The 15703-nt window shown below is 41.1% G+C and overlaps 2 protein-coding genes across 2 annotated transcripts in view; both read left to right on the top strand.

Annotated features, from left to right (window-relative positions):
* The first annotated feature begins 357 nt into the window (after positions 1 to 357).
* Positions 358 to 13817, top strand: LOC128415101 (complement factor H-like). The gene is made up of 6 exons (XM_053390967.1): positions 358 to 418; positions 2391 to 2561; positions 4034 to 4207; positions 4931 to 5131; positions 7542 to 7724; positions 13771 to 13817. Exons 1-6 carry the CDS (start codon positions 358 to 360, stop codon positions 13815 to 13817), a joined length of 837 nt encoding a protein of 278 aa, XP_053246942.1.
* CFHR5 (complement factor H related 5) overlaps positions 13814 to 15703 on the top strand; it is a 57252-nt gene continuing 55362 nt past the window's right edge. Inside the window, exon 1 of the mRNA XM_053390966.1 lies at positions 13814 to 13832. Coding sequence (XP_053246941.1) covers positions 13814 to 13832 — 19 coding nt within the window. The remainder of the gene's footprint in view (positions 13833 to 15703) is intronic.

The raw sequence follows: 15703 nt of genomic DNA, 5'->3' as shown, positions 1-15703 counted from the left end.
TTCAGCATTTGCGGGGCAAGATGAAGGTTGATGAACTAAAATATTAACTTCTTGCAGATGGGCTTTGAGGCAGTTCTGGAACACAGGTGGGAGAATAGGTTGCTTAACAGTTTGTGATATATCCAGTAGGTTTGGCACTATGTTATCTATCGGGAAGGTTTCTGGTTTGTCCTCGGCTGGGGGCAATCGCAGCTCAGCGCTCGGGGTGACCAGCTTCCCAGTGTGCATCTCCTGATCAAGTTCAGACAATCCCCCAGACATCTGTGTAGTTTCTGATCTTGCTTGCTCCTCCTCCATAACTGGGCAAAGACTGTTCCATGGACAGAGGTGGGGGTGAAAATATCTACAGTGTCATACATGTTGATTCGGCGTATAGTTGGATCCAGTCCCTTGGGCTCCAAACGCCTTTCTTGGTTGGGTGAGTCCCTTACCGGGATTCCTCCTGTAGAAAGGCCAGTATCTCCTCTTTCCCAGACCTATCATTATTCATATTCCTGCTGCCCACATTAGCAGGTTCATGGGGGTTTGTCCTAGGCTTGTTGAGGTCACACATCGAATCTTGAATACTCTTTGTTATTACTTGAATTTCCTCTAGTATGGAGTTAATTGGGGTTGTGTTTATTGTTGCTCTTTCCTCAACATTCCTAAGGAGCAGAGATTTCTTTAAAGTCACTCTTTGAGGCCCTCCTGTATTAACTACAGCTGTGTTAGTATCAATCAGAGGAACTGGAAGATTTCCATGTTGGCTTAATCTTGAAGGTGGAGCAGTCAGGGGTTGCTCAAGAGATAACCGACTTGGCCTCTGTCTAGCTGGGAGTAGAGGTACAGCGTCCATGTGGAAATGACTCAGGAAGCCACCCATTTTGGGGAGAAGCAGAGGGATGGCATGACTTTGAAATTTGAGAAATAGCTTTGTTACTCTTGGATGGCTCGGCAGTTTTTAAGTCCAGAGAGCCTATATCCAATCTCAGAAGTTCAGATAAGGAGAGGCAGACTCTTAGTCTGGAGATCCAACACCCTTTGTTCTCCCAATTGCTAGGAATCTGGCACACTGTAATAAAGACCTAGATTTCATGGAACAACCCTGGCATGTAAATTAAAAGGATTTTGTACATGCATAGGTTCCTTTGAGCCTGACATGGTGTGGTTTCCAAAGCAAGCAACTTGAATTCTCCTGAACCTTCTCAGTTCATTGAGGCAAGGGTAAAAAGTAGAGAAAAAGGTTAGGGGAAAGCTGAACCGGGCTGGAGCAATTTTGATGAGGTCCCATAAAGACTGAATGAAGATTGAATAATGGGGGCACTCTTAAATGCTTTATTTCCTTAAAAGGTGGAGGGATGTTACTTGACACAACAGGCAAGCCATCTACAAAAATGAGGTAGGGTATTTTAAGCTTCCTGTCACAGGTAGTTTAAGAAGCTGCTTGAGCACATTGTTCTCAGCCATTGGTGCTGAGTGAAAAAGTAAGAGATGAGTGCTTTGTGCAAACTGGATAGAGTACCTCTGCCATCCAGAGTATCATGTTCAAACCTGGGGATGGGGCAACTAGCCTTTCCAGATGCCGGCTTGTAGCGACAGTGTTTTTGGAAAGGCCATTTTTGTTCTCACCAGGGCTAATGAATGGCCAAATATTGGATTGTGGCCAGGCACAGAAGCAATCCAGTATAGAGCAAGGCATTTTCATGCATCCAGAATCCTTAGGCAATGAGGGCAAGCACAATTCCAGCAGGGGAGGAGAGGCAAGGTTGCCATGACTCACTTCCTTTGTTGTGCTTCTATGACATGGAAACGAGTCACGATGCTCAAGGGAAATGCTCAGGATGAACGGGAGGCAGTAACCCTTGTTGCAGTGGCCAGCAGGGGAGCATTGCTCTCCTGGCATCACTGCCAGTTAGAGAAATGGGAAGGTCAAGGCAGTGAGGAGTTCAGCACAGTGGCAGTGGCAGTGGCAGTGGCAGTGACAGGAGTGCTGAATTGACTCTGCCACTGCACCTGTGTCGCAACTCCCCACTGCCTTGCCCCCCCCCACTCTTGGTAGTTGGCAGCAATGTACGACATTGGGTAGCCCAGGTGAGCAGTGCCAAACCACCCACACCAGCCAGCCAGCCACAACTGACACCTAGGAAACATATGGAAGCTGTTGCAAATATTTTATGTCACTGGACTTGAATCTAGTTCCTTCCTCAATGAGAATTATGGCTTCAGTTCTGCATTTATCCTGCTCTCATGCATGATTACGTGACTCCTTCTGAGTTCTGGCGCCTTAGAAATGGAAATACAGTGAAGTGTTCATGGAAGGAACTTTTTAGAAACATTGCATTACGTTTCTTTTTGTTACAAGTTAACACCTCGTTTCCTAATACAGAAATTTTGTTTGTATTTTGCGATAGAAATTACTTGCCAAGAAGAAAACATTGATCATGGATTTATACTAAACCCAAAGAAACTTTACAAAGAGGGGGACCGACTTCACTTCTCATGTTCTCTTGGGTACAAGCGTGCTGAGATATCGGATGCTACATGCACTCGGAATGGATGGAGTTCAAGACTTGCGTGCATAGGTTTGTATATTTCCAGTTTCTAGAGCTGTCGTTGCTTCAGTGTAACCCTGTGCATGCTTACTTTGAAGTAAGCCCACTCTGTTGCACAACTCTCTGAGGGAATTGTGCACAAGACTGCAATTTTAGTCAAGTGGATTGGATTAGATAATTTAAAATAGATCAGAACGTTGTCCTTGTTGAATCGGGACAATGATTTTTACACCTTTAAAACTATGCCATTTTGTGTTTTATACCGGTATTTATTTATTCCTCACTTACATCTTGCATATAGGAGGGAATGCTCCTACAGTGGTGTCTGGAAAGGCACCTATTATTATTATTATTATTATTATTATTATTATTAATTATTCCACCCAATAATCCAGAGGTTTCAGGGTGGTTCACAAAAAAGATCTTTGGCAGCAGAAAGGGAAGAGAGGAACATCTAGAATTTCAGTGGCATGTTGCAGCGCTGTGCTTATATTATTTTAAAGGGACTAATAATTCAGTGATCCAAGAACAGAATACATGTGCTTTTGTTCCTTTTCAACTTTTGAAAAGGACCTTTTGAAACCACCTACAGTGGTGTCCGGAAAGGCACCTATTATTATTATTATTATTATTATTATTATTATTATTATTATTAATATACCACCCAATAATCCAGAGGTTTCAGGGTGGTTCACAAAAAAGATCTATGACAGCAGAAAGGGAAGAGAGGAACATCTAGAATGGCAGTGGCATGTTGCAGCACTGTGCCTATATTATTTTAAAGGGACTAATAATTTGGTGATCCAAGAACAGAATACATGTGCTTTTGTTCCTTTTCAACTTTTGTTCCTTTTCAACAAAATACATATTGCTAATCAAGTAAATTTTCTTTAGCAAGTTCCGCTGATTCTGGTTTTGCAATCTTTTGCTAAGATGTTTAGATGTGAATTTTAATCTGTTCTTATTCTACTGTTATTTTATCTTTTTGAAAGTTATTATTATTATTTTTTACTTTCTTTTTTTGTAAATTTATTTGGGTTTTTCAAATTAAATTTTACAATAACATATCAACATACAATATAGAAACAAGATTCCACAGAATCTCCTGGGCTCCCTCCCCTCCCCTTCGTGGGTCCTATTGTTAGTCATTTCCTCCTGCATCTTTTATAATAATCCAAATTTTTTGCATCTCCATTATGTCCAAAATTCACCATTAAACTGCAAGTGTGATTCCAACCTGACTAACGATTTTAGCTGTTTACAATGGTTTTTAAGATAGATTATAAATTTCCCCCATCCCTTATTAAGATTTTGGTCTTTAAAATTATTGCTTTTCTAACTTATTGAAAAATTTAGTATTCTTTTGTAAACCGCTTTGAAGTTTGTTTTTAACAAATAATAAATACGTTCTCATACTGATGTACTGAATTATATCTAGCCAGGGAAAGAGTTTGTTGCTTGATCTGTTGCTGACCAAGTGTCCTCCTTGTATTCCTCCATAGAAATTGTCTGCTCCCCACCCCAAGTAGAAAATGGCGACTACTATCCTAAGCAGAGTTACTATGAATATCAAGACATAATTGAAACACGGTGTGAGTCTGGCTATAAGCTTCGGAACCGCCAATTCCCTTCCATGTGTACAGAGACAGGGTGGTTGCCTTCTCCGAGATGTATTCGTAAGTAGCTTTCTCTTTGCAGTTTCAGAACATGAACAACTAGCATTCAATGCATCCAACTTTGTAGTTTATGAATTATATGTCCATCACGATGATAGTTGAGGTGTGTGTGCAGGGAGAGCCATGAACCTCTACCTATTGCTCTATTACTGGACGTCAGGGGCTGTGCATGGAGGCACATGGCGTCCCTTGGATGGAGGCTGGGTTATTCACAGTCAGAGTAAGGGCTCAGATTTTTGCCCACTGAAATGTTGTTCCCAAGTACAAAGTTTTATTGCCGTCATTCACAAATATATCGGATGAAATAGGGATGCAGGCACATCCGACTGAATGTCTGCATAGGCTTGAGCTTTTTGCAAAGATTTGATTTCAATGCTTGCTAAAATATCGGAGTTCCCTGCACCATTACCCTATATCCTTGTTCTAAGGGCCAAAAGCTTATCTCTGGGCTGGAGAAGACTGTGGTCTTCAAGCCCCAGCAAACTGTCTTTCCCCAGCTCTGACTGTTCCTGGCAGCAAACGTGGGTCTGTTTTCTGTTTTCTCTATTTCTGTTTTCATACACAGACCAAAGAGGGAAACCCAGATAATATTCAGACACTGATACACTTGAGCCAAATGTGCAACCTCCATTAAACCAGCCAGCCAAGGAAAATAGCAAGTGGAACTTCCTGATTTATTTATTTATGTTTGTTTATGTTTATGTTTTCTTATCTTCTCCAAAGCAAAGAACTGTGACTATATTTGGATTGAGAATGGACAACTATCTGATTTCTACGAACGCTGGCCAGACTACTATTTTCCAAAAAGGGTGGGACAAACACTTGACTATCGTTGCCGTGATGGTTTTCTACCAAGAAATAAAGAAACATGGGGTAGAAGTTCATGCACTGAATTCAGCTGGAGTCCAGAACCAAAATGCTTCAGTAAGTCAACATTTTCCTTGCATTCTTAACTTTGATCAGAAATGGAAACGACCATGTGCAAACACAAAATATGCCTATTCTGAAAGATGTGGAAGGAATATGTGTAACGTGGCTAAACTGTGAGTAGTCAGAGTGGAAAACTTTAAAATTTAATATGAAAATGTCTTCATATGGCACTAAAAATATAATAAGCTGAGTACCAGGTTGACCCATTTGGTAGTGGCGATTGTGTTCCATAAATATGGGGGGGGGGCTGATGGAAAAGATTTCTGTGTGATCACCACCCCCTGATATCAGTGGAAGATCTTGGCATTTGGGCAGGTGGCTATGGACGTAGGGGTGGGTTGGATCATCTTAATCTCTTATCCTTGTGATCGCCACACAAGTACATTGTAAGTCCCTTCTGTCAAATGCCTGTGTAATGTTTTAAGACAAAATCTTAAAAATATGCCTATACTTTAAGTATAAAAAATAATGGTTATAATGGTATTTGAAGGGGTTCCATGGTACACTTTTTCCTTTAACAAAAAATTCTAACTGCTCAAGTTTGGTGTAATAAGTAGCTGGTGGCCATAGTGCTTTATGATGTGACACCCCTTCCTGGGTAATCTGTTAGTTTTAGTTTCTTTGAACCTTTCTCCTGGGAATAATGTCACCAGAAATCAAAAAAGAAAATAGACCACTTTTTATGTATACAACATTAGCAGCCAGGATCTCAAAAAGTACGCTACAGGATCCTGCCCTTGCTGGAGACCCACAGAGATGAAATAGATTGCTCGCCTCTTCTTCCCTTTGGCAAATGACTGTACTGTTGAAATGGTGAGGATCCAGTAGCAGCCAGGATCTCAGCCAGGATCGCAAAAAAACTGGAAAAGTGACAAAATACCTTCGATAAAGGAGTGTCAGGTCCAGATGATAGAATATCTACAAATGGCCACCATGACAGGGAGAATTAGAGGGTATCCAAAACAGAAAGTACAGAAAGAATGGAAAATCTTTAAAGAGTATTTGGAAAAGTATTACAATAACAAATATCTCTTGGCAGAAATAGAATGAATCTTGTAAAACAACAAATATTAGGTCTTTTGATATCTGACGGAAACAAAGAAAGAAATATAATAACTTGGAACTGTGTGTGAAAAAATTGTAGAAATAATAATACAATGAGTCTAATCGGAAGTTAAATATGTTTGCTTCCCCTTTCCTTTCCCCCCCACCTCTTCTTCTTCTTCTCTTTCTCTTTTCCTTTTTGTGTTTCCTTTCTTGGTCTTCCCTTTTTTGATACGTTAAGAAAAAGATAAAGAGAGAAAGTGTATTATGAAAACCTCAGTAAGTTAAAAGTGATGTTGTATAATTTCTTTATTAGTATTTATAAAATGTTAAAATGTTAAAACTGGTTAAATGTAATTATATGATGTTGCAACTACTGTGGTTTTCCCCCCTCCCTTTGTTATTGTTGAACTCTAAATAAAGTTTTATTCCGGGGCGGGGGGGGGAGTTTTAGTTTCTTTGAGTTTCTAATTTTTCCAATCTTAAATTCATTTCTCCACATTTCCGCATCAGTTTATTGGTTTGTATACACACACACATATATATATACCATATTTTTTGCACGATAACACTCACTTTTTTCCTCCTAGAAAGTAAGGGGAAATGTCTGTGCGTGTTATGGAGGAAATGCCTACGGGTGGCATGCCTACGGATTTTCCTCCTCTAAAAACTACGTGCGTGTTATGGTCGGGTGCGTGTTAGAGCGAAAAATATGGTGTGTGTATATATATATATATATATATATATATATATATATATATATAGTGACAAATTGTCAGTAAATTTTGGCTAATATTGTATGGCAATTTGCCTAACATACACATTTTTGCAAAGCCATTTCCCCCTACATAATGCATTTTTGTATGCTATTTTCCAAATATGTATGTATTTTAATCCAAACAGTACCCTAGCATATGCACCTTTCTACACATCAGTTGGCCAGAGAACTGCATTGCAAAATTCAGAGCAGTGAGAATTTCGAAGGATGTCGGTGTTTTGGTTTCTGAATTGTTTTGCGAAGGCAAATAACATTCACGTTCAAATACAGATTCACCTTCAAATATGAATCTGATCAATTCATATTTAAGCAGCTAGGAAAGGTTGTTAAAAGAGAAAAAAGTGGTGTGACACTATGACTCCTAAAGATTCTTTCAACACATGAAGGGGTCCATAAAAAAACTATTTTATGAATCACATTGTGTGTCTATTTTCTACATCTATATGTTGCAAAAGCATATAGGAAAACTTTAAACCAAGTCTCTTGAGTAATGCACCATCTATCTTGAAAATAAGATTTCAATTGCAAAAATATATGTCAATCAATGATGCAACCTTTTTATTTTTATTTTTTTGCTTTTAGAAAAATGTGATATTCCTAGACTGCTTGCACATGGTACATTCAATGCCCATACTTGGCAGAAGTTCATAGAAGGTGATGAAATTTCGTATTCTTGTGAGGTTGGATATGATCCTATAAATCAACAAGCTAAGGCCGTGTGCACCAAAAATGGCTGGTCACCTACTCCACGTTGTAACATAAAAAGTAAGTGTTATTTATGGAATCCAATTTGACAATATAGAACCTGAGAACCTGGAGCCTGCCCTGTCCTGCTGTGAACAACCAGTACATTATATTATTTTCTTGGACTTCTCACAGTTATAGGAAAGGGTGTGCAGTGCATGTTTGCAAATCCCATGTTGATTTAATAATAATAATAATAATTTATTATTTATACCCCGCCCATCTGGCTGGGCTTCCCCAGCCACTCTGGGCGGCTTCCAAAATAATATTAAAATACTGTAATACATCAAACATTAAAAGCTTCCCGAAACAGGGGTGCCTTCAGATGTCTTCTAAAAGTCTGGTAGTTGTTGTTCTCTTTGACATCTGGTTGGAGGGCATTCCACAGGGAGGGTGCCACTACCGAGAAGGCCCTCTGCCTGGTTCCCTGTAACTTGGCTTCTCGCAGTGAGGGAACCGCCAGAAGGCCCTCGGCGCTGGACCTCAGTGTCCGGGTAGAATGATGGGGGTGGAGACGCTCCTTCAGATATACTGGACCGAGGCCATTTAGGGCTTTAAAGGTCAGCACCAACACTTTGAATTGTGCTCGGAAACGTACTGGGAGCCAATGTAGGTCTTTCAAGACCAGTGTTATATGGTCTCGGTGCCGCTCCCAGTCACCAGCCTGGCTGCCGTGTTCTGGATTAGTTGTAGTTTCAGGGTCACCTTCAAAGGTAGCCCCACATAGAGCGCATTGCAGTAGTCCAAGCAGGAGATAACCAGAGCATGCACCACTCTGGCGAGGCAGTTAGCAGGCAGATAGGGTCTCAGCCTGTGTACCAGATGGAGCTGGTAAACAGCTGCCCTGGACACGGATTTGACCTGTGCCTCCATGGACAGCTGTGAGTCCAAAATGACTCCCAGGCTGCGCACCTGGTCCTTCAGGGGCACAGTTACCCCATTCAGGACCAGAGAATCCTCCACACCTGCCCACCTCCTGTCCCCCCAAAACAGTACTTCTGTCTTGTCAGGATTCAATCTCAATCTGTTAGCCGCCATCCACCCTCCAACCGCCTCCAGGCACTCACACAGGACCTTCACCACCTTCACTGGTTCTGATCTGAAAGAGAGGTAGAGCTGGGTATCATTTGCATACTGATGAACACCCAGCCCAAACCCCCTGATGATCTCTCCCAGCGGCTGCATGTAGATGTTGAAAAGCATGGGGGAGAGGATAGAACCCTGAGGCACCCCACAAGTGAGAGCTCAGGGGTCTGAACACTCATCCCCCCCACCACTTTTTGAACACGGCCCAGGAGGAAGGAGCGGAACCACTGCATGACAGTGCCCCAGCTCCCAGCCCCTCAAGACGGTCCAGAAGGATGTTATGGTTGATGGTATCAAACGCCGTTGAGAGATCCAGCAGAACTAGGAAACAGCTCTCACCTTTGTCACTAGCCCGCCGGAGATCATCAACCAGTGCAACCAAGGCAGTTTCAGTCCCATGATGAGGCCTCAATCCTGACTGGAAGGGATCCAAATCGTCCGCTTCTTCCAGGCGTGCCTGGAGTTGTTCAGCAACCACTTGCTCAATCACCTTGCCCAAGAATGGAAGATTTGAGACTGGGCGATAGTTGGCCATCGTGGCCGCATCTAAAGTTGGTTTTTTAAGAAGCGGTTTAATAACCGCCTCTTTCAGCGGGTCTGGGAAGGCTTCCTCACAGAGGGAAGCATTCACCACCCCACGAAGCCCATCGCCCAGCCCTTCCCGGCTAGCTTTTATAAGCCAAGATGGGCAAGGATCAAGGAGACAGGTGGTTGGTTTCACTCGTCTAAGCAGCCTGTCCACATCCTCGGAGGTAACAGATTAGAATTGATCCCACGCAATTTGGCTAGACAAGACTCTAGCACTCTCCCGTCCTGGCCCTGCTCCCACGATGGCGTCTACCTCTTCCCGAATCTGAGTGACTTTATCTGCAAAAAACTTCGCAAAATCATTGCAGGAGATCATGTGGCCCGTACTGGGCTCTGATGTAGCAGGTGGCTCTGCTAAATTGCGAACCACCTGAAAAAGTCTCCTGCTGCTGTTTTCTGCAGATGCAATAGAGGCGGTGAAGAAAGTCTTCTTCGCCGTTGCTACCGCCACTTGGTAGGCTCGACATTGAGCTCTAACCCGTGTCTGGTCAGCTTCAGAAGGGGTCATCCACCACCAGCGCTCTAGCCGTCTCAGCAATTATTTCATTGCCCTCAGATCCGTGGAAAACCACGGGGCTGTCCGGGCTCCATGCAATCAGAGAGGGCGCTTCGGAGCCAAACAGTCAATAGCCCTGGTTAACTCCACATTCCAGTGGGCCACCAGGGAATCAGCTGAAAGGCCATCAACATGGGATAAAGCATCCCCTACCACTCTCTGGAAACCATTTGGATCCATTAAGTGGCGGGGGCGGACAATCTGAATCGGTCCCACCTCCCTGCAGAGGGGATGGGTCGCGGAGAAGTCCAGTTGCACCAGGAAGTGATCTGACCATGGCACTTCTTTCGTTTCGCTTTTACTTAGTGTCAGATCATCAACATCCATAGAGGTAAACAACAGGTCTAAGGCATGTCCGCGACTATGGGTTGGGCCAGACTTATTCAGGGACAGCCCCATGGAGGCCATGCTTTCCATGAAGTCCTGAGCGGCCCCTTGTAAGGTCGTGTCGGCATGGATGTTAAAATCCCCTAGGACAACCAAACTAGGTGTCTCCAGGAGGACATCCGCCACGACCTGAAGCAGCTCGGGCAGGGAATCCTTGGTGCAGCGGGGAGGTCGGTACACCAAAAGAAATCCTGTACTGCCCCTATTGCCCAACTTCCAGAACATGCACTCAGAGAACTGGGTCTTCTCAATAGGACGCCTGGTGCAAACTAATGACTTCCTAAAAATCACTGCAACCCCCCCTCCCCACCCACAAGGCCTGGGTTGCTGTGCGTAAGAGAAACCTGGTGGACAAGCAGCGGCAAGGACAGGCCCATCTGCTTCATCAAACCAAGTCTCTGTTACACATGCCAGGTCAAGTCCTCCATCCATGATCAAGTCATGGATGGCAGTGGTCTTGTGAATCATTGACCTGGCATTGCACAGCAGCACCTTCAGGTCATGTGTGTATCCCTTGCTGATTCTAGTATCCATCCGGTCAGGACCAGACCCGGAGGCAGGGATAGTCCTCAGACAACGAATAAACCCGCCTCCTCTGTAATGACATGGTCTGGTCTTAGCGTAACTCCTCCTCCTATTGAGATTGGTTGTCCCAGCGCAACCCCCTCTGTGGAACATGCCCCAGCTGTTTTGTTGGCTGGAACCCACTCCCCGGCAGCCCTGACCCCTCCCCTTAAGACCACAATAAAACTTTAAAACAAACAACCCCCCGAAAACAATAAAACAATACAAACAAAAAAGAACTTGTTTAATATTTGTACTCAAAGGGTGGGACTTCTGACAGGCTGTGGAATGAACCTTAAAGTCTCTCTGAAACCTGAGCTACATAACAGCAGGAGACTCAAACTAACAACAAGAAGTTGTTTTCTTGCCAATCAATTGATGAGAGACAAAGTTCTAGGCCTCATTGATGAAATGCAAACTGGCAAATCCATCCTAGAGTAGTCAAGGAACTCAAATGTGAAATTGCTGTCCATTTAGCTACAAAATGTAACTTGTCCCTCATATTAGCCTTCATAATGAGGTCTGGAAAATAGCCAATGTATCTCCAGTTTTTAAAATGGGATCCAGAGAGAGCATGGAAGTAATAATAATAATAATAATAATAATAATAATAATAATCATAATTTGTATTTATACCCTGTCCTCCCCGGCCAGAGCTGGGCCCAGGGTGGCTAACATCAATAAAATTACAATGGGGGGGGGAACCAACAAAGAAACAAAAAACAGTTTATTAAAATACAGGTTAAAATACAATTTAAAATGCAGCCTCATTTTAATAGTAGCCCATAAATCAAAAGCAGAAGGGGAGGGAAACATAAGGGTCAGACTGAGTCCAAACTAAAAGCCAGGCGGAACAGCTCTGTCTTGCAGGCCCTGTAGAAAGATGTCAAGTCCCGCAGGGCCCTAGTCTCTTGTGATAGAGCATTCCACCAAGTCGGGGCCAGTACTGAAAAGGCCCTGGCCTTAGTTGAGACCAATCTAAGCACCTAGAGGCTTGGGACCTCCAAAGTGTTGTTATTTGTGGACCTTAAGGTCCTCTGCGGGGCATACCAGGAGAGGCGGTCCCGTAGGTACGAGGTTACAGTTGCTTAATTTCTATTCTGCTTGCTTAATGCCTGTTCTGGGGAAATTTGTGGAAAGTATTGTGAAAAATAAAATAACCAACCATATAGAAAAAGAAATCTTGCTGAAGTAGAAACAGCCTGGCTGCTGTAAGGGCAAATCCTGTCTTACCCACCTAGTAGAGTTCTTTGAGTGTGTTAGCAGGCACATATGAATGGTGGTGATCTGGTTGACCCCGTGTACTTGGACTTTGAAAAAGCTTTTGACAAGGTATCTCACCAAAGACTCCTAAATAAGCTTAGCAGTCATGAGGTGAAGGTCCTTTATGAACCAGGAATTGGTTAACCAGCAGGAAGCAAGAAATAGACAGTTCTCTGATTCTCTCTAAGTGTGACACATGCCGTGAATTTCATTCCACTATTTCATAATTTCAACCACTTATCATATTCTATATTGTATCCCAAGTCCATTGCCCATTTTGTCATGACCTCCTTTATTTCTTCATCTTTAGTGTCCCATTCTAATAATATGTTATACATTTTAGATAATAACTTGGATTTACCTTCAATTATTTCTATCTGAAATTTAGATTTTTTCTCATTTATCCCTACTTTTTTGTCTTCCTTCCATACTGCATTTATTTGATGAAATTGCAGCCAGCCTGTTAATTTGTCTTTCAACTCCTCATATGTTCTCAATTTCCATCCGCTTTCTGATCTTATCAGTAGGACTTCATAGGTCAGTCTTTCTCCTTCCATATTTGCTTTTTTGGTTGTTAAAATGTCAATTGGTGATAACCATCAGGGTGTTTTCCATTCCAGAAGTTTTTTTTTTTCTCCCAAACTTCATATAGTAATATAGTAAACTTCTGATAATATGGTTTGAAAAACCTTTATGTACCTTTTCTTTGTTTAACTACAGATAGGCATGCCAACCAAATCTGTTGTTGAAGCCTTCTAGGTCTAACAGGTCAGTGTTTTCCAAATTAATCCAATCTTTGATCCAGCAGAGGCAGGAGGCCTCGAAGTATAATTTCAGATTTGGCACCGAGAATCCCCCTCTTTCTTTCCGATCTGTAAGTAATTTGAATCTAATTCTCTGTCTTTTCCCTTGCCATATAAATTTCGAAAGAGTTTTTTTGCCAATCTTTAAACATTGTGGAACCTCTAATCACTGGGATGTTTTGGAACAAAAATAACATTCTTGGGAGTATGTTCATTTTTATTGCCGCCATCCTTCCCGACCACGAAAGTTTCACTCTATTCCACGTATCTAGATCTTTTTTAAATTTCCTTCCATGTTGTAAAATAATTATCCTGAATTAAATTTATGTTTTTTGTAGTTAGCCAAATTCCCACCCAAATATTTTATTTTTTTAGCCACCTTGATTCCATTCTGTATCTCCAGTTTTTCTCTTTCATCTTTTCCCAAATTTTTAGTCAACATTTTTGTCTTTAATTTGTTTAATTTAAACCCGGATAGTTTGCCATATTCTTCTAGTATCTCCAAGGCCTTACTAACACTTTTTTGCGGCTCTTCTAGGGATAACATCAAGTCATCTGCGTACGCTTTTATTTTGTATTCTTTCCTTCCTACTTTGATCCCTCGAATCTCTGGTGTTACTCTTATTTTGTTCGTAATTACCTCTAATACCATAATGAATAAAAGTGGGGATAGAGGGCATCCCTGTCTTGTTCCTTTTTCAATTTTGAATGAATTTGTTAAATTGTTGTTTATAATCAGTTTAGCAGATTGGTTCAAATAAATCACTTTTATTCCTTCCATAAATTCGCCCTCTAGCCCTGCTTTCTCCATACTTTTTAGTAGGAACTGCCATGAAACATTGTCGAATGCCTTCTCAGCATCGATGAAGATCAGTGCCGCAGGTACTTCATTCTTACACTCCAGGTATTTGATGATGTTTATGGTATGCCTTACATTGTCTTTGAGTAACCTATTTGGGAGGAATCCTGCTTGATCTTTATGTATTAAATTTACTAGACATTTTTTAAGTCTGCTTGCCATCACCTCTGCGAAGATTTTATAATCGTTATTTAATAGTGATATGGGTCTATAGTTTTTGATATTTAATTTATCCATGTCCGATTTAGGGATCATCGTAATGTGAGCCTCTTTCCATGTCTCTGGTGTCCTTCCTCCTCTTAATATGCTATTCATGATGTCACATAGCACTGGCGTTAGGTGGTTTTCTAATACTTTATAATATTTAGCTGACAATCCATCCGGTCTTGGGGCTTTCCCTGGTTTCATGTTCCTTATCGCATCCTGGATCTCTTCTACTTTTATGGGTTTATTTAATTGAGTTCTTTCCTCCTCTGTTATAGTCTTCCCGCTGTAGTCTTCTAAGTATTTTTCTATTTGGGTTATCTCTTCGTCTTCCTTTTTATACAATTTCTCATAAAATTTGAGGAAATTTTCCTTTATTTCTTTTGGATCTTCTATCAATTGCTCCTCTATTTTTATCTTATTTATCACATTTTGTTTTTGCCTTCTTCTCAATTGCCAAGCTAATAGTTTACCTGTTTTGTTAGCTGATTCGAAATATTTTTGTTTCACTAACTTAATTTTCCATTCAATTTCTTGACTTGTTAACATTGAATACTGTGTTTGTAACATTTTTATTATTTGTATGTTTTGTTCGTCTTTCGGATTTGTTGTTAATTTTTTCTCACATTCTCTTAACTGACTAAGGATTTCCTCTTTCTTTTGTTCTCTTACTTTCCTCTTATAGCTGTTTTGCTGAATAAAAAACCCTCTTAGGACCGCCTTGCTGGCATCCCAGACTACATCTATACTTGTTTCTTTATTAAGATTCAAACTGAAATAGTCTTTTAGGGTGGCTTTGGCCTTTTCAATAACATCTTCACTGTCCAATAAATATTCATTCATTCTCCATCTGAACCCACCCTGTGATACACCTTTTATTTCAAAAACTATCGAATTATGATCAGAGAGGGTTCTAGGTTGGATTTCACACTTTGAAGTTCTTAATGTAAGTTCTCTTGAGACCCAGATTTGATCAATTCTGCCCCAGCTTTTATATGGCTCTGAAAAGAAGGTGAAATGCTTCTCTATTGGGTGTTTGTATCTCCAAATGTCTATTAAATCTAAATTTTCCTCCAAATTGTTAAAGGATCTTGGCAGTTTCCCTTGGTTACATTTTTTCTTTTCTGGTTGTCTATCTATTTCTGGTGCCGGCACTCCATTAAAATCTCCCAATAATATCGTCTTGTTACACTCTAACTCCAGTAATATTTGTTCCAATTTCTTAAAAAATTCCAATTTATTCAGGTTCGGGGCATATATGTTTATCATGTTAAATTTTTCACCCTGGAAATTAATTTGTACCCCCAAAATCCTTCCTTCATCATCTTTGCAGATCAATTTGGGTTCCCATTTTTCTTTGACATATATCGCTACCCCTCTTTTTTTTCCGCAATAGAATTTATGAACTCATCCCCCAGTTTTTTGTTTATCAAGATATCTTTATGCTTTTTAGTCACGTGTGTCTCCTGTATGCAAATTAAATCAAGATTCTTTCTTTTCAGAACATTCACAATTTTATTCCTTTTGGTTTTTTCATTCAAACCGTTCACATTCCATGACAAAATTTTCAGATTCATTATTATGTTTACTTTCCAATCTACAAACAACTAATAATTTAAATTCGAGTGGTTTTGTTTTCTGTATCCTCTTCCTCTTCTTCCTCTTCTTCTTCCACTGCTCCCTCTTACTC

This window comes from Podarcis raffonei, chromosome 6, assembly GCF_027172205.1.
Source record: "Podarcis raffonei isolate rPodRaf1 chromosome 6, rPodRaf1.pri, whole genome shotgun sequence".
Lineage (NCBI taxonomy): Eukaryota > Metazoa > Chordata > Lepidosauria > Squamata > Lacertidae > Podarcis > Podarcis raffonei.
The sequence above is the reverse complement of the archived record's forward strand: the minus strand, read 5'-3'. Positions and strand labels throughout refer to the sequence as shown.